Genomic DNA, 22,346 nt, shown 5'->3' with positions numbered 1-22,346 from the left:
TTCAGTCCAGCACACAGCAGCTCCACTCCTGAATCAAACAAGTTGTTGTAGCTCAGGTCCAGTTGTGTCAGACTAGAGGACGGAGAGCTGAGGACTGAGGACAGAAGGGAACCACTTGTCTTTGACAGTCCACAGCTGCTCAGTCTGTGAAAAAGACGAGTGTCATCAACAAGTGAGACTTTTTCAATCCTCTATTGTGACAAGACTTGAAAGACTTGAAAGATGTGAGGAGCCACTGAACTCTTTCCATTCAGAGGATCATCATCACATTATTGTTGGAATATTTGAAGCACTTTTATATCAGTCAGGATCAACTTGATCAAACATGTCTGAAACACTGCGACTGTTGTGAGGCCACAGTGTTTTTGACTCCTATTATTGGTCAAAAGAGCAACAAGAGAAAAGAAACATGGAGATGATGATGACAAAACACTGGAGGAATGTGTGAAGCAGAAATGGAGACTTGAGAGAAACAAAGTCAAACTGCAGTGAAGTAGAAAACACCTGGACAAGAAGAGAAAACCAAGTGTTTTCTCAGCAACATGACAAACATCAGTCACCATGATGGACAAGAAATAGCCACTAAACAGTCCATGTTGTTTCAGAAAGACTTCAGAAAAGTGGATCATTTCTTTTGAAACTGAATCAGAAAATGAGAAGAAAAAGAGGAGGTGAATTTCTGAGCCAAAGATGAAGTGAAATCTAGAAATGGAGCTGTAACATCAGAACCTGTTTCCAGATCAATAAATATTGATCAACATGTCTGACCTGAGAGTCTCCAGGTGACAGTGTGGACTCTTCAGTCCAGCAGACAGCAGCTCCACTCCTGCATCCTTCAGGTTGATGTTCTTACTCAGGTCCAGTTGTGTCAGACTAGAGGACGGAGAGCTGAGGACTGAGGACAGAAGTGAACCACTTCTCTCTGATAGGTGACAGTCTTTGAGTCTGTGAAGGACAAGTGCCATCACAGTGATTTGGTTCAAAGCATCTTTTGATCTTTTAAACTTCGGTCTTTTTTAGGTGCTTCATCAGTACTGTTTCCCATGCAAGTGAAACAAAAAAGGACCAGTTTAAAATGTTCCAAACAGGTCAGGATTAACTTGATCTGACTGATTTGCGATATCGCCTTTGGCGATTCATCCTCCATGACTGAAGACTCTAACAAACATTTCAAATAATGTTGTTCAAATAATAACTGTTGTAGTTTCACGTCTGCTTATTCTCAAAAAACGACTTTTGTCTCTTGTACATGCGGATCCTGATCACGGAAAAATGTGTCTAATTCACAGAACCTCAAAATCATGGACAGTTGGAAGAAACTTATGACACAATGTCGAACAGAGCTGTACAAATGTTCTGACCTGAGAGTCTCCAGGTGACAGTGTGGACTCTTCAGTCCAGCAGACAGCAGCTCCACTCCTGCATCCTTCAGGTCCCTGTTGTAGCTCAGGTCCAGTTGTGTCAGACTAGAGGACGGAGAGCTGAGGACTGAGGACAGAAGGGAACCACTTCTCTCTGACAGTCCACAGCTGCTCAGGCTGTGAAAGAGACGAGTGTCATCAACAAGTGAGACTTTTTCAATCCTCTATTGTGACAAGACTTTAAAGACTTGATGTGAGGAGCCACTGAACTCTTTCCATTCAGAAGATCATCATCACATTATTGTTGGAATATTTGAAGCACTTTTATATCAGTCAGGATCAACTTGATCAAACATGTCTGAAACACTGCGACTGTTGTGAGGCCACAGTGTTTTTGGCTCCTATTATTGGTCAACAGAGCAACTAGAGAAAAGAAACATGGAGATGATGATGACAAAACATCTCAAAGTCGAACTCAGTGGACACAACAGAGAAAAGAGCTCTGATGAAAAACAGTGTGATTCTGCTCCAATATCATGAACATGAGCTGCAGAGATGATGATTCTATTGGAGCAGATGAACATTGTCCTCAATATCTTCAATATCAAACCATAAATCCACTGGAGGAATGTGTGAAGCAGAAATGGAGACTTGAGAGAAACAAAGTCAAACTGTAGTGAAGCAGAAAACACCTGGACAAGAAGAGAAAACCAAGTGTTTTCTCAGCAACATGACAAACATCAGTCACTATGATGGACAGGAAATAGCCACTAAACAGTCCATGTTGTTTCCGAAAGACTTCTGAAAAGTGGATCATTTCTTTGGAAACTGAATCAGAAAATGAGAAGAAAAAGAGGAACTGAATTTCTGAGCCAAAGATGAAGTGAAATCTAGAAATGGAGCTGTAACAAACAAACGTGTTTCCAGATCAATAAATATTCATCGACATGTCTGACCTGAGAGTCTCCAGGTGACAGTGTGGACTCTTCAGTCCAGCAGACAGCAGCTCCACTCCTGCATCCTTCAGGTCCCAGTTCTCACTCAGGTCCAGTTGTGTCAGACTAGAGGACGGAGAGCTGAGGACTGAGGACAGAAGGGAACCACTTCTCTCTGACAGTCCACAGTAGCTCAGTCTGTGGAGGACATATGCATCAATAAGTGACACTTTCTCAGTTCACTGTTTTGACCAGACTTCAGACGCTTTATTTGAGGACACACTGAACTCTTTCCATTCATTTGATTGTTATCACATAAGGTCTGCCTGTCCACACGGGAACTTGGTGAGATGCATCAACTTGTATTTTCGTCTACATGGATTATGACTCTATCACCATAGTTGTTTGGATTCTTTTATCCGGCTTTTTTATGATGGAAGGACCAGACAATTTGCTGTGCTATTCCTTCAGTTAAATTGGGATTATGCACTGGAACTTGGGGGAATGTCAGAAACAGACGTTCCAAACAACAGGTGAGACACTATTTTATTTTATTTTATTTTGTAGTTTCTGGGATCCTCACTGACCTTGACAATAAAGCTGATTCTGATTCGTCTGGGATTACAACAGCTGTTCTGTATGCCTCAAGCCCAAATCTCAATGTTCACTTAATTTCAGGAGAGATCAGCTTCCAATGTTTGATCCACTTACAGAACTTTCTTTGAAGCCTGGACCACTGGCAGCAGCCTCTCAAGAGCCTCCTCTGAAACAGAGTACTTCTTCAGGTCAAACACGTCCAGATCTTCCTCTGAGGACAGTAAGATGAAGGCCAGGGTGGACCATTGAGCTGGAGACAGTTGATCTGTGGAGAGACGTCCTGATCTCAGCTGCTGTTGGACCTGCTCCACTAGAGAAGTGTCCTTCACTTCACTCAGACAGTGGAACAGATTGATGATTCTCTCTGGAGACACTTTTCCCCTGATCTTCTCCTTGATGAGCTCTGCTGTGTCCTGATGGGTCCAGGAGCTACTTCCTGTCTGTGCCACCAACCCTTGAAGGAGTTTCTGGTTGGTTGGTAGAGAAAGACCCAGAAGGAAGCGCAGGAACAAGTCCAGATGTCCATTTGAGCTTTCAACTGCCACACTGATTGCTCTCTGGTAGAACTGGTCTGGAAGAGGTTTGTTTGTTGTTTGTTGTGCATCAAGCAGGTTGGCGCCAGTGTTTATAAATTCATGTTGGACATGAAGAGCAGCCAGAAACTCCTGGAGACTCAGGTGGACGAAGCAGAAGACCTTGTCCTGGTACAGTCCTCTCTCCTCTCTGAAGATCTGTGTGAAGACTCCTGAGTAAAGTGCAGCAGCCTTGACTTTGATGCCACTTTTTGTGAGGTCTGATTCATAGAAGATCAAGTTTCCTCTCTGCAGCTGCTCAAATGCCAGTTTTCCCAGAGACTCCATCATCTTCCTGCTCTCAGGATCCCAAACTGGGTCGGTCCCAGCTCCTCCATGGTACTTGAGCTTCTTGACTTTGGCCTGAACCACCAGGAAGTGGATGTACATCTCAGTCAGGGTCTTGGGCAGCTCTCCGGTCTCTCTGCTCTTCAACATGTCCTCCAGAACTGTGGCAGTGATCCAGCAGAAGATGGGGATGTGACACATGATGTAGAGGCTTCGTGAGCTCCTGATGTGAGACATGACGGTGGTCTGCTCCTCATCTCTGAACCTCTTCCTGAAGTACTCCTCCTTCTGGAGGTCAGTGAACCCTCTGACCTCTGTCACCATGTCCACACACTCAGGAGGGATCTGATTGGCTGCTGCAGGTCGTGTGGTAATCCAGAGCTGAGCTGAGGGAAGCAGGTTCCTCCTGATGAGGTTGGTCAGCAGGACGTCTACTGAGGTGGACTCTGTAGCTGCTGTCAAGACCCGACTGTTGAAGTCCAGAGGGAGTCGACACTCGTCCAGACCGTCCAAGATGAACAGAACCTGGACTCCTTCAAAGCTGCTGAGTCCTGAGTCTTTGGTTTCAGGAAAGAAGCGATGAACAAGTTCCACCAAACTCAACTTCTTCTCTTTCAGCAGGTTCAGCTCTCTGAAGGTGAAAGGAAACACCAGCTGGAAGTTGTGGTGGGCTTTGTCTTCAGCCCAGTCCAGAGTCAGCTTCTGTGTCAGGAGGGTCTTCCCAATGCCAGCCACGCCCTTTGTCAGCAGGCTCCTGATTGGTGGGTCTGTGTCAGGTGAGGCTTTAAAGAGGTCTTCTGGTCTGATGGTAGTTCCTGGTCTGGTCTGCTGCCTGGTTGCTGCTTCGATCTGTCGGACCTCGTGCTCCTGGTTGACCTGCTCTGTGCCCCCCTCAGTGATGTAGAGCTCTGTGTAGATCTGATTCAGAGGGGCAGAGTTTCCTGCTCTAGCGACCCCCTCAGACACACTGTGGAACTTCATCTTTAGCCTCTTCATCAGACGAGGTCTACACTCTGCAGCTCCACTTCCTGAATGAAAAGAGAAGTCACATCAATCAGGAGATAACAATTTCTTCAGATCAATCTCCACAACTAGAGATATGTAACTCCAAATGACTTTGGGATTGAAATCTTCATATTCAATGGTTTGAGTGTTTAAATCCTCTTACTGCTCCACAGAACATCAGCAAGCTTCTCCTTCTTCATGCTCTTCAGGATGTCCATGAAGATCTGCAGGAAAGCTTCTCTGCTCCTCCTCATCTGCTCCTCTTCAAGCCTCGACTCCTCTTTCTCATCAGCCAGGTATCTTTGGTCATCCGGACTGAGAAATCTTTGAACTCTCTTTAGCTCTTTCTTCACCAGGCTCATAACGGTCTCCTCAAGGCCCTGAAACAAAACGTGTCGTGAAGATGTGACACTGACAAAAAACTGTCCCGCATGTCCTGCAGGGAGAAACGTCTTTGTCGAAGTCAAACCTCAGGATTAACATTTTACCTGCAGAGTGGAGTCCAGATCTCTCTGGCTCTCCTGGTCACTCAGGATATTGACACTCTGGACGTCTGAGATCTGCTGATCCGATCTGGGAAGAAGATCAGGCATCAAAAAAGCTTATGACACTGTTGTAAGCCTCAGACCACAACTCCAAAATATGAATAGAATATGATTGAATAATTAGTGGAAAACCACAATAAACTGGAGAAGAAAAACACAGAGCTTTGAATGAAATAATTATTGGAGAAGATAATGAACTGTGGCTCAGGGATAGGTCAGCAATGCATTAACTCGGGCGCTGCAGAATGTAGGGCTTCCTTAGGAGCGGAATTCTGATACAGCATGTGGGTCAAAGTCTAATAAGTGTTGGAGAGGGCAACACGCAGGACTTGTGACTGACACATGGGGGTCCCGGCTACCTGTCCTCACGAGAACTCGGGGCCTTGTTCAGAAGTGATATCTGTTCAGATTCTGAAATGCACAACCAAGGAAGATCAGAAAGCACCATGTGACATCCACAGAAAACAAAAGGTCCAAGCTACCATTGTGAGTCGATGGGTGGAATCCTGAGAAGATTCAGGAACATCCTGTACATCAAGCTTGTGTGGGCCTTATCCCATGCCAAAGATGTAACCACACAACCTTTAGCATTTTTAGGCTCAGAAAGACAAACACAGTGCCAACCACCTTCAGCAGCTCCCTCTATCCAAGGATGTGACAGGGAAAGCAACAGAAAATGGACCCAGAAAGGTCACATGTTTTACACTCGCACCTGAAGTTAATTCCTCTTCCCATTGACCCGTCACTCTCCAGAGAGTCATAGTTGGCTGCAGGCGCAGGTCTGTGTCCGGCTGCATCCGATGTGAGTCGCTTTCGGCTGTGAAAACATGACTTGCAGTGTGAAAATTCTCAGCGTCGCTCCTGCTGCGCCTCTCACCAGCTCCTCCTTTGAAGGTCCAGAGAGTGGACACTCATCTTCACATGCTTTTGCACTCTCACCTCTCAGACTCCTGTTCACCACTGAAGTTAATTCCTCTTCCCATTGACCTGTCACTCTTCAAAAAGTCACAGTTGGCTGCAGGTGCAGGTCTGTGATATCGCCCAGCAGCGTCTGATGCAAGTTGCTTTGAGCTGTGAACACAGAAGTTGCAGCGTGTCTCTTGCCAGCCCCTGACTGGAGTTCCAGAGACTAGACATTCATCTTCACATGCTTTTGCACTCTCACCTCTCAGACTCCTGTTCACCACTGAAGTCAATTCCTCTTCCCATTGACCCGTCACTCTTCAGAGAGTCGTAGTTGGGTGTAGGTCTGTGTTGTCGCACTGCAGTGTCTGATGCCAGTTGCGTTGTGCTGAACACACAGAAGTGTGATATTCATGAATATTATTACTATTATTATTATTGGGAGCACTGATCAGCTCACCTCTGACTTCTCGTCCGACTGCTGCCCTTCAGGAAGTCCATACCTTCACACAAACACAACGACAGCAAGAGAACAAAGTCATGTGACATTTGGTGTAATAATATATATGGTATAATATGGTATAATAGTATATGTGGTGTCTATAACACCAAATTAGACAGCTAGTTTGGGATGGATGTTTTGTGTTTTTGTCAGTGAGAGTTAGAAACAAACAAACTGAATAAACCTGGCAAACAGACTCAGAATCTGGTGGGCTCAAAAGAGTGGCCTAAATTCTACTTGGAATTGAAGTGGAGGACCTTGATAACACCAGCAAAATAACTCCAGAAACCGACAACATTTTTGCAATACAAATTCTTCGTTGGTTGCCTGAAAGTAAATGAATAAATAATAGTAATAATCCACTAACATGTGTCTATGGCAATCCTTCTCAAATAGTGGGACGTATCATACATACTTTTTTGCTGTACTAGAATGAAGTGTAATTGCGCAGCCGCTCATGATTTATTTTTATTTATTTATTTATTTCAAATTTCAGGCACATTGATACACTTCCAAGGTTACAGAGTTATGCAGCGGTGCACTTCCTGGGGGACGCAACAGAAAATAATTGAGAAGCAATGGTCTATGGTGTTGAAACACGTGTTTCCATTTTTCATTTCATTTTCAACAATAATTTTTCCTGATAAAAGAATCGCAGAGAGTCTGGACATGAGCTAGACCGAAGCCTTACTGCAGATATGCATATCAGCATCTGACAGAAGCAGACATTTGGACAAGGATTGAATGTGAGACATTCAAGCAGAGCAAACAATGTTCATGAGTAAACGAGTGGACAAAGTTTTGTTCTGCACAACTGCAGGCACACTGCTGCATGATGCCGGCCCCCTGCTGTGATGTGACTCAATGTTTCATCTGCTGTCACATCAAATCTTAGAGTGGTCACTGACATCTGCCTCCAGTCCGGTCTGTCAGACACTGCGCTCTCTCTCTTCTCACTCACGCGGCTCCATAAATGGCAACAGAACTGAGCTGAGCTCAGCTTTGCCCGTAAAACATGATGGCGGCAGTTCAATAAGTTTCAGGTTCAGGAATCAAATCCTAGCTTCTCTCTCTACTGCAGCACCAAGGGGCCACAAGCAGCTCTTTGCCTGAGGTGCATCAGCCATTACTGATTGAATTCTAAAAGCCATGACTCATTTTTAGATCTTTGAAAATACTGAGCCAAAATAACTTAAATTAACGAAAAATATTTGCGTTTTTTGTCCGACGAAGATATTGGTAATTATATTAAAATCTTAATTACAATGTCATTGTAACAGTCTTTGTAAAATAACTAAAATACAAAAAGAAAATACATTGAAATAAAATGGATTTATATCATTACTTACATTTTTTACCCATGAAGATGTTCACACTTCAAATGATCTTTATGATTCATATTGAGAAGAAAATGTTACAATGTATGAAATGTAACAAACAACAAAATATGTACACTATATGTTGGAATGGGAATTGTGCATTTCTTATACAATATAAATATTGTTGGAATTGCTTGTGCTACTAATAAAAACATTATTTACAGATGGAGGAATGCTGAGTGAAGAGAGTGTGGTTGAGTGTGTGTGAGAAAGTGAGACAGGTGGAGTTCAAAGATGGGAGTGAAGCTGGAGGAAACTGGAGGCCTCAGCAGACATGGTAACTCATTGGAGAGTTCAAGGTCAGAGGGAGGAGGCTGGGAAGTACCATCTTCTCCAGGGCTGGAAGGAGCTGGTCCTGATAAGAGCCACCTGGTTCTGGGGCATGCTTTGTTATCGTTGCCATGGTTACAAGGGAGCCAGTGACCGGCACTGGCGTCAATGGCTGAGGACCAATCGGACGAGGACGGAGCCCACGTGGAGAACTTCTGTGTATAAAGGGTCAAGACCTCAGAAAACTATTTGTTGCTCTACTGGACGACAGCTAAGGCTAAGTCAGGTGCAGCTGCTGAGCCAGAGTTCTGCTTTCGTATTAGACCCCTCTGTCAGGGAAGACATTTCTTAGATATAACTTGGATTCTCCTTAGTCATTCTCACGAGTGAACAGGCGTGCGGAGATACACGGGAGGTGTATTTCCAACAATACATGCACGTTTACAGGGCTGCACCGGCGGATCGGTCGGCTGATTTATCCGGACTGATACAGGCATTAATGGCATCATTGTGATTGGCTGACAAATATAATATACTGTAGCAGCAGCCGATGCAGTCAGCCACGATGAAGGCCATTTAGCAATGCTTCTCTGTCAAGGAAAATGGCATCCAAATTGCAATTCGCAACATATGCACCCACAGAGTGGAAGACTGTTGGCCTCAAACAACTGCACCAAATTGGAGCGCTACCAAGAGGCCAACTGAGCTCACGCCAACAGGAGCAAACCTCAGGCGAAACCAATGCAAATGGAGATTATGGTTTTGGCTGAGCAGCCGAGTTCTGTTGTCGAAGACTGGAGCTTTCAGCAGCTAATAACACCTGGACCTCAGACACTCATTCCCAAAGAAGACTCATCCCCAGTGGATAAGAGAAGCTTCTGTCTGGTTATAAGGGCAACACTCCGTTGTTTAACAAGTGATGAGTGACGTTTGCAGGTGTGGCTTTGATCTGGTTATTGTTCAATGAAAAGGCAATAAAAGTTGTGGATTATATATTCAGCACTTTGCCTTTTCGATTGTTTTTTTTTTTTCTTTTCAAAGTTTGCTAATATTTTTATTAAATCTTTCTGTGTAATCGGTACTGGCCAAACCCTATAATGATGCATTTGTATTTTTATATTATTGTCTACTATTGTCCTGCATATTGTTTTCTATTTCTTATAATGTTCTTAACAGAAAAATCCCCAGTATATTGTAAATATACTTGGTGAATAAAGCAGTTTCTGATTCTGAAGACTCCCCCAGTGTGTTCCCGAGTTGTGTCGATATAACCTCCTTCCTTCGAGGACCAGAGTCTCACTGGATTCACTCTCAAATAGTATAGTCTGTCTTGCTGTGTTTTAAGTCTAAGTCTTATGTGTCTCTGTAAGTTCTCACATTCCTTCCATCTTTTTCTGAGGTGATATGGCTATAATATTTTGCACCTCCACAAGATGGTGTGGGCAGTGTCTCGAAATGTAGCTTGTAGATCGAGATTATCAAAAAGAGTCCACATATGGTTATAATAGCTCTTCTAAAAATATATTTTTCAGAAGAAAATTCATTAGTTAAGTGTTGGACTCTGACCCACACACCCAGGGTCAGAGGTCAACTGTTGCTGCCACACCTGTTCAGAGTCCTGTTCGGTACTCAACTGTTTATCACAGTCAGGAGTGTCATACATTCTGATCGGGTTGTTATGAGAGTTGCTTCTATTCTTGGTAGAATTTCCTTGACAGAATTTCAAGTTGTTTTTCGTGTTTCGTTTCATCCATTTTGAGTCATTCAATAAACATATAATCATCTGTCTGTTTCCACGAAACACTCTCAACTCTCTTCTCATTCAGTCATCCTCATTGTTTTGTGGACAGACAGAAAGTCACTGACCTGTGAGCAGCTCTCCTTTGGATGGTCGTCTGGTGTCCATGTTTGTAGCTGAAGCTTCCTGCTGAGCTCCATCTGATCCTGCTCACAGAAACACACCCTGATCGAATGAACACGCCCAGTGAGCGGGGTGGTGCGTCTGTTGAGAGATTAACTGTGCGGCAGTCTCTGTCTGTTGCAAAGGTGCATCAGCGGATGGGAGTACAGACTCAAAGAGCAAAGCAAGGGAACTTGCATTGACCTGCAGACACACTTTCTACTTGAATAACGTCTAGAGACCAACACACCCACAAGCTTTTTCGGCCTTGCTTGACTGCATGTTTTAGTCCGATTTCACTCGGACGTATGCCAGGACCAGTCTGCTCATCATCGGGTTACGATTAATTCAGAGGCCATTTGTTTAACCATATGAAAATGTCAAAGTTATACACTTTAATCTTAGTGAATTCAGCGTTCAAAGAAGAATAACAACCCAGTCAAAGGCGGAAGGATGAAGTGAAAAGCAGTTGAAACCAGTTGGACAACATTCCAGATCTATTTTTGATGAGGTGAAAACATCAGCACTGGCTCTGTTCGTGCCCATGACAGGTTATTGTTTTGCTCACCAGCGCTCTGAATAATGCACTGGAGTGAAAAACCAAGCACATCGCAGTTGCCGTATCTTCATTAGGCTGCAATAACCAGGGACCCACTTTTCACCCTTACCAAGATCAAGGTCTGCAAACCCGTCGCACCTCTTCACCTGATTTGTGCTCACTGTTAGCCACGGGAATCAAAGAGTTTCTTAAATAGGAAAGAATATGGATTTGAATTGGGGTAACAGGGCCCAGTGATCACACTGTAGTGTCAGCCTTTGACCTCCAGGTGCATTGCTGGCGTCTGAACCTTTACACATTTCACGTACAACCCATCGCCATACACCTTCACCAGGTTTCAGGCAGCAGGATCGAAGTGTTGATATATGAAGGAATATCAATTTCCCATCTTTTTATGACCTACTATATATATATATTTATGGTCATTGCACCACCAATTATACTTGACATGTGAGATATATTTTATAGTCTTTATCTCGGATGTGACAAGAAATTTTTAGTTCATGGAGTTTGAACTCGAATGAGCAAGATATGGAGTCACAGATGGAACTATATGGGTCACTTTAGACAAACAATTCTCTTGGAACCACCAGGGCAAAAGTCAGGAAGCGAAAAGGAGCTTTGACTGGAATGAAAAGGCACTTGAGAGCACAGTTAGTGCAGCTGTTCCACTGCTTCAACAACAAGAGGTCCACCAGTCAGACAGGCCAGGTGCGGACCTTTGCCCTGAACAGAAACAAAGTACAGTCGTAGATGAAGAAAATATCAATTGACCATGACACTCAATCACACCCAAACTACCTAAGTGTGATCTTAGCTCTTTGCAGCCATTAAACCTTTTCCCACGTGATTTTATGTACACACTCTGTTTCACATCACACACAGCAATGAACTAACTAGGAGCTTCTGACATAGTTAGTAAAAACTCATTGGGATTGCTGCAGCAACCGTACAGAGATGAGACAATGTCATGCTCATGTGTTTGTGAGTGGTGCAAAAGGTTTAAAGATGTGAGGATGTGGAGGACAAGTCAGACGTTCTGATTCAAGCCTGTCTCACTTGTGATCAACAGTCAAGTGATCCCCTGATCGCTACACGACGTCAGCCTGGCGAGGTAAGAAGGGACCCAGGACGAAGCCTTGCTGAACCTCAGCAGTAAATGGACATTGGTAGTTTCATATTTGTCAGATTTAGTGTGAGAGACGACAACAACAATGTACTTGATTATTCTGATTCATGATGTTAACCTCAAAAAGGTTGAGTGACTGGGTGTTGACTCTTGACACGTCTGAACGAAGGTCACGTTAATCATTATGGTGGTTCAATGTTCTTATTACGGTGATATAAATGCATAAACCTTTTATTGTTCAGATCATTGCAAGTGTCCGCAAAGACTAAAGACTGCTACCTCCATTAATAACTAATGAGAAGGAGGACACGTGATGTGGGAGGTGAAGTAAGGTGTCGCCGTCTGACCTCGTTCATTTTCACAGACTTCGACTCGACATCATTTACACCAGGTAAGATCAATGAATCACTATAAATATTCATGTTTAAACATTGTTAATATTGATGTGAATATTAATGTGTTTTATCTACTTCAAATACTTGGTAAAAGACAAGACGACGACAGGTCAGTCTCAGCTGCATCTTGACATTCATTGTTGGTCTGTGTTGCTTCATTTCTGTTGTTGAGAGAATATGGTGAACGATGTATTTATCTTGATTGAAGTGGGTCATTATTTAGAAGTGTCTGTGTCTTGAAAGGAGTCGGTTATACAAAGAAATAAATGGCTCTCACATTGACAATTCAGTTGTTAATGATCCTGGGAGTGAGTAACTCCAGAGACAATAATTCATGTCAATGTTTGCCTTGCTAAGTTAATGCTGGTTCTCTTGCTTGGCCAGCACTCTCCAAAGCTCTGTTTCTAACATCAGTGTTTGATGAAGTGTGATTGATTTTTATGAGTCTATTGATTTGACATGACATAATATTTTTATCATATTCATGTTTTTTTTTCCACGTTTGTCAACCAGGAGGAAACGTGTATAAATACATATAGTAAACTGCAAATTTCTGTGAAGAGCTCCTGCTTCCACTAACCAGAAGTTGACAAGCTTGTAAATTATGTTTAACTTATTTATCATTCCAATGAATATTACAGGCTAGTATTGAATTTGACCTTTGAACCTCAGTTTCAGGAGGCATCAGTCCAGATCATTGGTGTGCGGCTCGTAGCTGAGGTGAGGCACTGATGCAGCCAGATATACAGGACTTCAAATGTCAAAAATCTCATGCCAGCATTCTTCAAAACACACCAAACAAAATACCTGATAGCTAAGGTCGTAGTTTGCTGTCACTAGATTGTAGCACCAGCCGAGGTCAGTTTCTACAGTAGCACTGCGTACTGTTATGTGGCGGGCGCAGCTCATCAAGCCAATCAACTCTCAAGATGCCTTCAGGGTCCACAAAAAACAGAAACAAAAGCACAGCGAGCAATTGCCAGGTTTTGTACACATATTTTGGTGGATTGTTGACCGTGCTTAGGGCAAAGTTAGTGACCTTTTGACAACACTGAGCGAAGGAGTCGCCTTGTAATGACGCTGCAGACCTACAAATCCACAGTTTGACATTTGACAACTCTCAGACTCCAAGACACAAGAACACTCACTCACCTCTGGACTCACAGTATGGGGTGAGGAGAAGGCAGAGATGACGCCATTGTCTGCCAGAAAACACGGTTTCAAAATAAAATTATTACAAAATAAAATGATTTTGGTGAAATTGATGACAAAATCATCAACATTTTCCACCTGCTACAAAAGTGTAACTGAAGTACATCGTCATCGCAGCAGGTAGTTAAGTTAGAGTGACGGTGAAGCCACATGACGATTCACAAACTCCCAACTGAAAGCTGAATAAGCGCCGCAAATGAAATGAAAATTGCTCTACTCCCTGTCACATAAAAAACAGAAACTAAGCTCAAATCAGCCACAAGAGGGTTGAACCCACGAAACTACAACAGGAACAGGACAAGTGGACACGGTCTCTTCCTCTTCCTCAGTTCACATGCTTGTCCTCATTCTTGTCATGGACGCCATAAAGTCCAGTCTCATTCATCCAAGAGGAGTTTGTTGGAACATGGCAAACTCACAGTAAACACTTCAGTGATGGCAGAGTTTCAGACCCAGAATGAGCCATTGAAAATGATCATTGATTGAGCATGAGTGAACCTCAGCCCTGCCTTTAAAACCAAACTTCATCCACAGAGCCACCATTGCACTGTTTCTAGGTGGCTTACCTGGACAACACTTAGCCTCTTGACACCACAAAGCTAAAGTGTCATTTTTCAACTGAATTACTTGAAACGTTGTTCTTACAAATGACTCCATATGTTTTGGTGACGTTTCATCTCGCTGACCCTGCAGACGGGAGCAAGATTTGGCCCCTTGAACACATTGTGATGCAAGAGTTTGATGTTTGAATCAAGCCCATGTTTGTTGCTGACTTTAGGTGGTCGCGGTTTGAAGGAAGCAGAGGAGGAGAACATGGCATCAGAAGACAAAGATGACGGTATGTTTCGTCAATATCATTCAATCCATGGATCAAAGTGAGTCAGAGTCAGAGATCAGTATGCTGAGCTTGTTATTGGGAGTGACTTGATGAGAAGATCAGCAAGCATCATCACATCAGACCAATACAATGAAGCTCTCACTGTGCTCGTCGACTGACTGTTTTCCCAGCTGGCATTTTCCTTTTTCCACCAGTCCTCTGGAGCAGCTGTGATATGACACGGCTGGTTGGTCATTTACAAACACGATACGGAGTATTTCTAACGTCTGCTGCGTTCCGCTGCGATATACTGTTGGGAAACACAGCTCCAGTGTATCTTCCGATTGAGAGAACGCTCTGTTTACTCGTGAGAATGACTGCCAAAGAACCAACAAGTTATATCCAATAGTATTCGTTCCCTGACAGAGGAGTCTAATGCAGAGCTCTGGGTCCACAACTACACCTGACTTAGCCTGAGCTCCAGTGGTGTAGCGTGACAAAGACGTTCTCTGGCCCTGACCCTTTGAAATACATTGAATTCATCTAGGGGTGTAGTCATCGCTGATTGATCCTGGTGTCTTGAGGTCCGGGCGTTTTGTCAACTCCCCTTGGTTTGGAGCGGCGTTGATGAATCCCCTCTTGTTATTGTCAATTTTCTGTCCACTCTTCTGATTGGCTTGCTTCCGCTTGTTGACTGGCTCGTCCTGTATCTGCTTGGCTCTGTGGTCCATACTTCATCCTCCTCACCCATCGCTGTTCCCAGAGGTTCCTTATCTTCCACATTCCTTCACTTGGGGCAGGATACCTGCTCAGATGAGGCTGTCTGGACCGGTTATGGGTTGGTCCTCATACCAGGTGGTTCCTGCCTTTCATCATTCACTCTTCCATCCACAGCTGATATTAATCGTTCTGATTCCAAACAGGTGGATGCACAGTCAAAACATGGTCTTGTTTTAGTCTCTCTGAGTGTGGGTGGTAGCCAGACGCCAGACGCCAGACACATAGAGGCGCTCATGGCTTTGCAGAGGGCTTGCCACACTTGGGAGGTAAACAGTGGCCCTCAGTCTGCGACAGTGTCATTGGGAAGTGTGTGAATTTCTTGAAAACATGCAGGACCATCAAGTCTACATTCTAAAGAGCAGAGGGGAGCTTTTCGGCAGTTTGTCCACTGATGGGTGACCGGTTACAAAGTCTAGCGAAATATATGACCAGGCCTGTCGTGGAGTGGCTGAAACACTGCATCCAAGTCATTGTATTCCGGGGAAAATGAGGAGAGACCAGGAGCAGGAAAAAGGCAGGAGTCACTTTCAACCTGCTGACGTAATGGCTGAATGGAGGCTGTGGGAGTGACAATATTTAATCCATGACAGGATGGACGAGAAAGCCCAATAAATTGGGGGATTGTGAAGCTTCAACCAAGGCAAGCCCAATCTCATGGGTGATGATGGCAAAGAAATGAATAGAAAGAGTGACAGGGGTGCTGATGCGAGACAATGGGTTCGAAACTGGAGCGTGACTCACCACTGTTCTGGGGAACAGCTTGGGACAGACATGACACTCTGAAATCACGTGTCCTTCAAAGTCACAATACATACACAGAGCAAGATGGCGAGTCCTCTCGTCAATAGAGAGGCAGGCACCATTGATCTGAGTCAGCTTTGGAGCATTAGAAGGAGATTCAGAGAAAGGCTTCTGGGTGTGTGGTGCAATCATGACCAGACCGGATCTCACGACTGCGCTCTCTTCAATTCGATTGGATTGTTTGATCAGGTCATCAAAACTGTGAGGTTCATCTCCGGTCGAGAACTGGTCACGAATATCACCAAATATCACAGACATCAGGGCAGGTTCATTCCAGCCAGACTCACAAAACTGTGTACTGAACTGAGTGACAGAGGAGAGGCCTTAACAGAGACACAGGAGTCTGGAGGAGGCTGAATCACTTTACATTGCAACAGAATGTATATATGTGGCCTGCAACAGGAAAGTAATGCAATAAGGTCCAATACTAGCCGAAACAAAATTGACATGTCACTAATTAACTGTGGCAACAGTTAAAAAGTTATTACCTTATTAATTGTGAACAGGTCAAAAACACTGTTTGTGCTGCCCTCACCACACACGCCACTGTGTGGTTTTACAGCCAGGGAACTTGCAAAGAAACTCCATACTCAAGGGACGCTTTTCTTGTTTTATGGAGGTTTCTTGTATGTCATAACTACAAATGTACAAATATAACACATGCAGTGTTCAACAACTTACGACCTTTTGTTCGACAAGTACTCGCAAAGTTTCCCAGGTTCAAACGAACATACATGCAGTCTGACCATGCAGCTTTCTACAGAGCTTTTCTATTGCAACGAAGATAACACAACATGGATTAACTATGGACAAACAGGAACACCTACTCTTCACACATATTCGAGCGACCCTTATTTAAGAAGATGTCTCACTCTAACAAACATGCTCATTGTTTTTAACATTTACAAAATGAACATACCACATTTATTGAAACACACTTAATGAAATCTGAAACCTGAAGACATGGCACTGTTTGATGTGCACATTTTAATTTAATTTTTTTTTTTTTTTATTGCAACAGATCTCTTGAACGTTCTCTCCAAACTTGGACTGATGGAATACTATCCCAGCAAACTCACTCTGAGGACTCTCCTGGAGATCATGAACAGCAGCATTCATCAGAATGATGTGCCAACATGGAATCAAATTCCATTTCACTTTCTCACAACACTTTTCAAACTCAATGCTGAATGCAGGCGCTGCATGTCAGTAAAGAGAGGTTCTCACCAAGTTGATGTTCTGGGGTATTTAAATGATGATGACGACAACGATCAGGTCCCAGCAGACGACGATGTTCATCCTCTGGACCTCACAGTTGCTCTGTTCCTCTGTGCTGACAGCTGTTTGCAGCAGGAAATGGCCCTCAGAATGTCAATGTGTCAGTTTCCTCTTCCTCTCTTGTTACCACCCACTGAGAACAGCCAGTGCACACTCATGCTTTGGGCTCTGAGAGGAATCATAAAAGAGTGGCAGCCACATGGTTTGTCAGAGTCCAGAGGGTTCAAGGAGAACTACATCGTCCAGGAAGGAATTTCTCTCATTTCCTTTGTGAGGCTGAAAAACTGCTCCTTATCCAAATCTCAGATTTTAAATCAAGTCCTGAGTCGTGGCCAGCAGAATCACAACATGTTCATCCACAGAGAGATGAAGGGAGGAGCCCGTCAGAGGAAAATATCTGCTGGTCTGGTTGAGGTTGGTTGGTTTCTCCCCAGTGGAAGAGAAAATCTTGATGTTTTCTCCAATCCAGTTGCATTTGCAAACCTGCGAGGAGACATCTCAGAGTCCCAAACACAATTCACTTTCCTCATGGAGGTGTCCACTGCTGTGTTTGTTTTCCTGGACAGAGTGGAAGAGGCTGAAAACCAAACTCTCAGATCAGTGGGAAATCTAAAATCCAAAATGTTCCTCGTGGTGAATCGCACTAACAGTCGTGAAAACAAAAAGTCAGTCAAGAACACTATGGAAGAACTGGAATTGTCAAAAAACAACGTCTTAATTAAAGATTCTGGAGTTAACACAGTTGAGTTCTCAGATGAACTCTGTTCCACCATCAAAACTTTGCTTTCTGAGGTGAACCACACCATCAGTCTTGAGAACATGCGTGACACTGCCGTTAGCTTAGGTCTGTCTGTGGATGAAGAACAAACTCTGGACCAAAAAGACACAGCAGAGAAGATCTTTGGTGATGCTAGAAGTATTCCAGAGTTCAAGAATCAACAACTTCCTCTTCAAGGAAAAGAGTGGAAATCACTCGCTCGATTAGAAAGAGAGGAATGTCGCATCAAAGTTACAGCTGATGTTGGAATTGAACATCATAAATCCAAGATTAGAGCAGAAAAACAGAAGCTTCGGGAAGCACAAGCAAGAAAAAAGCTCTCCAGAGGAGTCACCATGTTCATTGAAACATTATTATCCAGTGATAAAGAACAAAGAGGCTGTTTTCTGAGATGGATGCAGTTCTTGTGCAACTCTCATTCACAACACGTGCTAACTGAGCTACGGCAACAGTTCAAAGAGCAATGCGACAGAAAAGATGCAGCACGTGTTGCAGAGTTGGATCAGAAGTTAGTTGACAGTTCATTGGGACTGGAGCATTACATGAGAGAAATGGGGCTGATTTTTGAGTTTTCCTCGCCTCTCCAAAACCTTGAGAAGCTTCCAGGTCTGGCTGCAGACCTGCTGCTGGATGGTTATCCATTAGAGCTCCTGGATGGAGAAGCCTCCAACATCCCTCAGAGATGGATCTCACATGTGCTGATGGAACTGCACCAGAAGGTTGGAGGGAGAAGCCGACTGTTGGTGCTGACTGTGTTGGGAGTTCAAAGTTCAGGGAAGTCCACACTTCTGAACACCATGTTTGGAGTTAGATTTCCTGTCAGCAGTGGGCGCTGCACCAGAGGAGCCTACATGCTCTTTCTGAAGGTTGGAGAGGACATGCAATGTGGCTTTGACTTCATCCTTCTTATCGACACAGAGGGTCTGAAATCTCCTGAGTTAGCTCAGCTTGATGACAGTTATGAGCACGACAACCAACTGGCAACCTTTGTCATCGGCCTGAGTGACATCACCATCATCAACCTTGCCATGGAGAACGCTGCTGAGATGAAACTTGTTCTTCAGATTTTCATTCACGCCTCTTTGAGGATGAAAGAAATTTGTAAAAAGCCCATTTGTCATTTTGTGCACCAGAATGTAGCAGGTGTTTCAGCTCATGGAAAGAACACAGATGGAAGAAACCGTTTGTTGGACCACCTGAATGAAATGACTCAGCTTGCTGCAGAAATGGAGAAGAAGCCTGCTGTTCAGGCCTTCACTGATGTGCTGGATTACAACGTGGACACCAACAACTGGTACATCCCAGGACTCTGGCATGGAACCCCACCAATGGCACCTGTCAACACAGGTTACAGTGAAGCTGTGGCAGATTTCAAGAACAAGCTTCTGGAGAGTGTGAAACACAACCAGGACAGAGAACTCTCAACAATCCCAGAGTTCATTGAATGGATCACAAGTCTGTGGAGAGCAGTGAAATATGAAGACTTCATCTTCAGCTTCAGAAACACCCTGGTGGCTCAGGCCTATGACGACCTGTCTAAAGAGTTCAGCCAGTGGGAATGGGAGTTCAGGAAAGAGATTCTCTCCCAGAGTGGAGAGGCAGAGTTAGAAATCCAAAATGCTGATCATGACTCAGACTTAGCTGCTTTAGTGAGGTCAAAGAAAACAGAGCTCATCGACAGCATTAAATCACAAGAGACCAAGATGAGAGAGAAGCTAAATGGCTACTACAAAATAAAAGACCGACATGTGAAACTGATTGAAAAATACAAGTCTGACTTCTCGAACAGCATCACAAGTCTTTCAAATGAGATCAAGTCTGAAGTTAACACAAACCTAGACTCTGCACTGGAGCGGAAGAAGGCATCCATTAAAGTTCAAAACATTCAGGGTGAATCCAGGACAGTGATGGAGCAGGAGGTGATGAAGCTTCTGTCGAACGTTCGAGACGACACAATGTCTGATGAAGAAGTGAGGACTGAGTTTGATCAAATGTGGACTTCAGCAACTGAAAATGTGCCTCAACAGAAGGAAAGAAACATTTCAGACCTTGTTCTTTACCAACTGAAGGAAAATCTTTCACGTCAGAATGTGAATGAATTATCCTTTCGCGTCGGAGATCTGAGTCAACATGGTCGAGGCCAGTTCCAGGTGAGAAAGGAACACATTGAATCGGACATCAGGAACGTTCAACAACTGTGGGGTGATGAGACACAGGTGTTTACAAATAAGGTGATTGAGCGTTCAGAAAAGTTCATTGCTGATAAATCCCAAACAAATCAGGACTACAGTGATTCATTCATGAGAGAGCTGCTGCAGGAAGTTGATCAATCTCTTGAAGTGAGTTACAAACGTCACAAGACAAACAAACTGTTTGAATTTGAGCTGAAACTTCATATTTGTGGAATCGCTGCGAGGAAGTTCCAACAGATGCACAAGAGATTCTTGTCCGATAATGATCCAAGATTGCAGCTGGAACAGCAGAAGGAGCAGTGGTTTCAGGACTTCCTGGACTTGTACAGAGAGAGGGACGACTGCCAGCGCAAAGCAGAGTACTTTGTCACCCTTTGTATCAAACCAGCTGTGGAGGATTACATCAACAGGTCACTGGGAATCAACATTGTGGATGAGGTTCTGACAAGTTCACACTCCGCAGTGTTCAGCTCTCGCTCCTTCTTCCAGTACAGCATCCTGAAAGAGTTGCTCCTGCAGGATGACTTCAAGGCTTTGGTCAAGTACTGTGGTGAATATGAAAGGTTTGTCAAGGATTGGATACGTCAGCATGTTTCACAGAAGCTGCAAGAGAATCAGACTCTTCTTAAACTGAAGAGTAATATGCTTCGCATAATTGTTGAGAAGATCAGAAGAGTGATAGAAGACACAGTGAGAAACTCACCAGATGACAATGAAAACATCACAGAGCTTGTTGATGGGATCCGCAGGAGTCTGATCAAAGACGTCTCAATATCTGAGGAGGCTGTCAGACGAAGCTTGTTCCAGATCAAAAGCACAAGTCATCAGTTTGGAAAGATGGTTTTAGAGTTCCTTAGTAAGATGACAGAATCCTTCCACAATGATTTCTTAAAACTTGAGGACGTCACAGAAACTCTGAACCAACTTCCTGTCAAACCAGAAGATGAGCTGTTCAAGAGGGTCTTTGGTTGTGGCCACCAATGTCCGTTTTGTAAAGTTCCCTGTGAGGCAGGAGGCAAAGGACACGAGAAGCACCATGCTTCCATCCATCGACCTCAAGCTTTTGGAAGATACCGTGACGAAGAGAGTAAAAAATTAACGGAAAACTTATGTACAACATGTGTTGCTGGCAACTGGAGTTTTAGCTCAGAAGAGACCAAACAAGAGTGTGTCCCTTACACACGATATGCAGAGTATTATCCAGACTGGCACATCCCACCAGATGCCAGCATACAAGCATCTGACTATTGGAAGCATGTTCTTGTCAAATACAACCAACAACTGGCTCAAGAGTTCAAAGCCAAACCAGCCAAGATTCCAGAACTCTGGAACGAAATCACAGAGGAAAAAGCTCTGAAGGGCCTGAGAGAGGCCTTCAACATCAGTGACTAAGACTCTTAGTCCCTGGCAAATCTCTGAACTACAGTTTAATTCAGTTAGACAAACAGTCCGACATGGAGGGATGAAGACAAACTGAAAGCTCTGTGGAAAACACGTCCTGATGAGCTCTTCTAGGTGTGACAGTTGATGATGTCATGAAAATGTTTCCTGCTTGTCTCCTTCATGAGTGGAGGAGAAGAAATGCATGTTTTCTTTCTCTGCTACTTCTAAGGCTCATGTGTTTGTTGTTCAACCAACATCCATGATGACAGTCCAAGAGGCAGTAAAGTCTGAGCTCTCAGAGCTGCGTTGTCGACTATATACACCTTTGAATTGTCTGTTTTATTTTGGTTCTCACGCTGTGTGTGAGGACAAATGGTGTTACTTTGCTTCAAAGGAATAATTGAAATGATTGTTCATGTTATCATTCCTCATTAAAATACATTTAGAATCACGACAGTGTTGTTAAAGTGGTGAGCGACTATCAAGAACCAATTTCCCACGTGGAATACTTTTCATTTTGTCCAAATAAAATGAACACATTAAACACAGGAATAAATGAGTGAATTGATCAGTCTTTTTGTCTGAAGTCAGGACTTGTCGTATTTAGATGTGAGTGACTGGAGAAAAGTAAAGTCCGATAAGTGTGGGAGACTTGAGACCTGAGTCTGGAACACCTGGAGAGGAAGGTGTTCTGGAGACGTCAGCTCAGTATTCGACACTGGGTCTCAATTCCCCTCTGTGCAACTGGCTTCTGGACTTCCTCAC

At 43.8% G+C, this 22,346-nt stretch overlaps 2 protein-coding genes across 2 annotated transcripts; one reads left to right on the top strand and one right to left on the bottom strand.

Moving 5' to 3' along the window:
• Window positions 1–1,746: 1,746 nt before the first annotated feature.
• Window positions 1,747–4,187, bottom strand: LOC128752614 (protein NLRC3-like). The gene is made up of 2 exons (XM_053854016.1): window positions 3,008–4,187; window positions 1,747–2,494 (listed from the first exon to the last, which is right to left on the bottom strand). The coding sequence occupies exons 1-2, from the start codon at window positions 4,075–4,077 to the stop codon at window positions 2,290–2,292; spliced, it is 1,275 nt and encodes a 424-aa protein (XP_053709991.1). The 5' UTR covers window positions 4,078–4,187; the 3' UTR covers window positions 1,747–2,289.
• Window positions 4,188–14,365: 10,178 nt separating this feature from the next.
• LOC128750982 (up-regulator of cell proliferation-like) lies at window positions 14,366–21,590 on the top strand. The gene is made up of 2 exons (XM_053851673.1): window positions 14,366–14,390; window positions 16,972–21,590. Exons 1-2 carry the CDS (start codon window positions 14,366–14,368, stop codon window positions 21,588–21,590), a joined length of 4,644 nt encoding a protein of 1,547 aa, XP_053707648.1.
• The last annotated feature ends 756 nt before the right edge of the window (window positions 21,591–22,346 follow it).

Source organism: Synchiropus splendidus, chromosome 1 (genome assembly GCF_027744825.2).
Source record: "Synchiropus splendidus isolate RoL2022-P1 chromosome 1, RoL_Sspl_1.0, whole genome shotgun sequence".
NCBI classification, from domain to species: Eukaryota; Metazoa; Chordata; class Actinopteri; order Syngnathiformes; family Callionymidae; genus Synchiropus; species Synchiropus splendidus.
Note: the sequence above shows the minus strand (reverse complement) of the source record. Positions and strands in the feature narration are given on the sequence as shown.

Excerpts from the sequence above, each read along its gene's own strand:
- LOC128750982 (XM_053851673.1), top strand. The coding sequence starts at position 14,366 with ATGGCATCAGAAGACAAAGATGACG. Across the intron at positions 14,391-16,971 it reads ATCAGAAGACAAAGATGACG|ATCTCTTGAACGTTCTCTCC; the intron begins GTATGTTTCGTC and ends TTATTGCAACAG.
- LOC128752614 (XM_053854016.1), bottom strand. The coding sequence starts at position 4,077 with ATGGTGACAGAGGTCAGAGGGTTCACTGACCTCCAGAAGGAGGAGTAC. Across the intron at positions 2,495-3,007 it reads CAGGCTTCAAAGAAAGTTCT|ACTGAGCTACTGTGGACTGT; the intron begins GTAAGTGGATCA and ends TGTCCTCCACAG.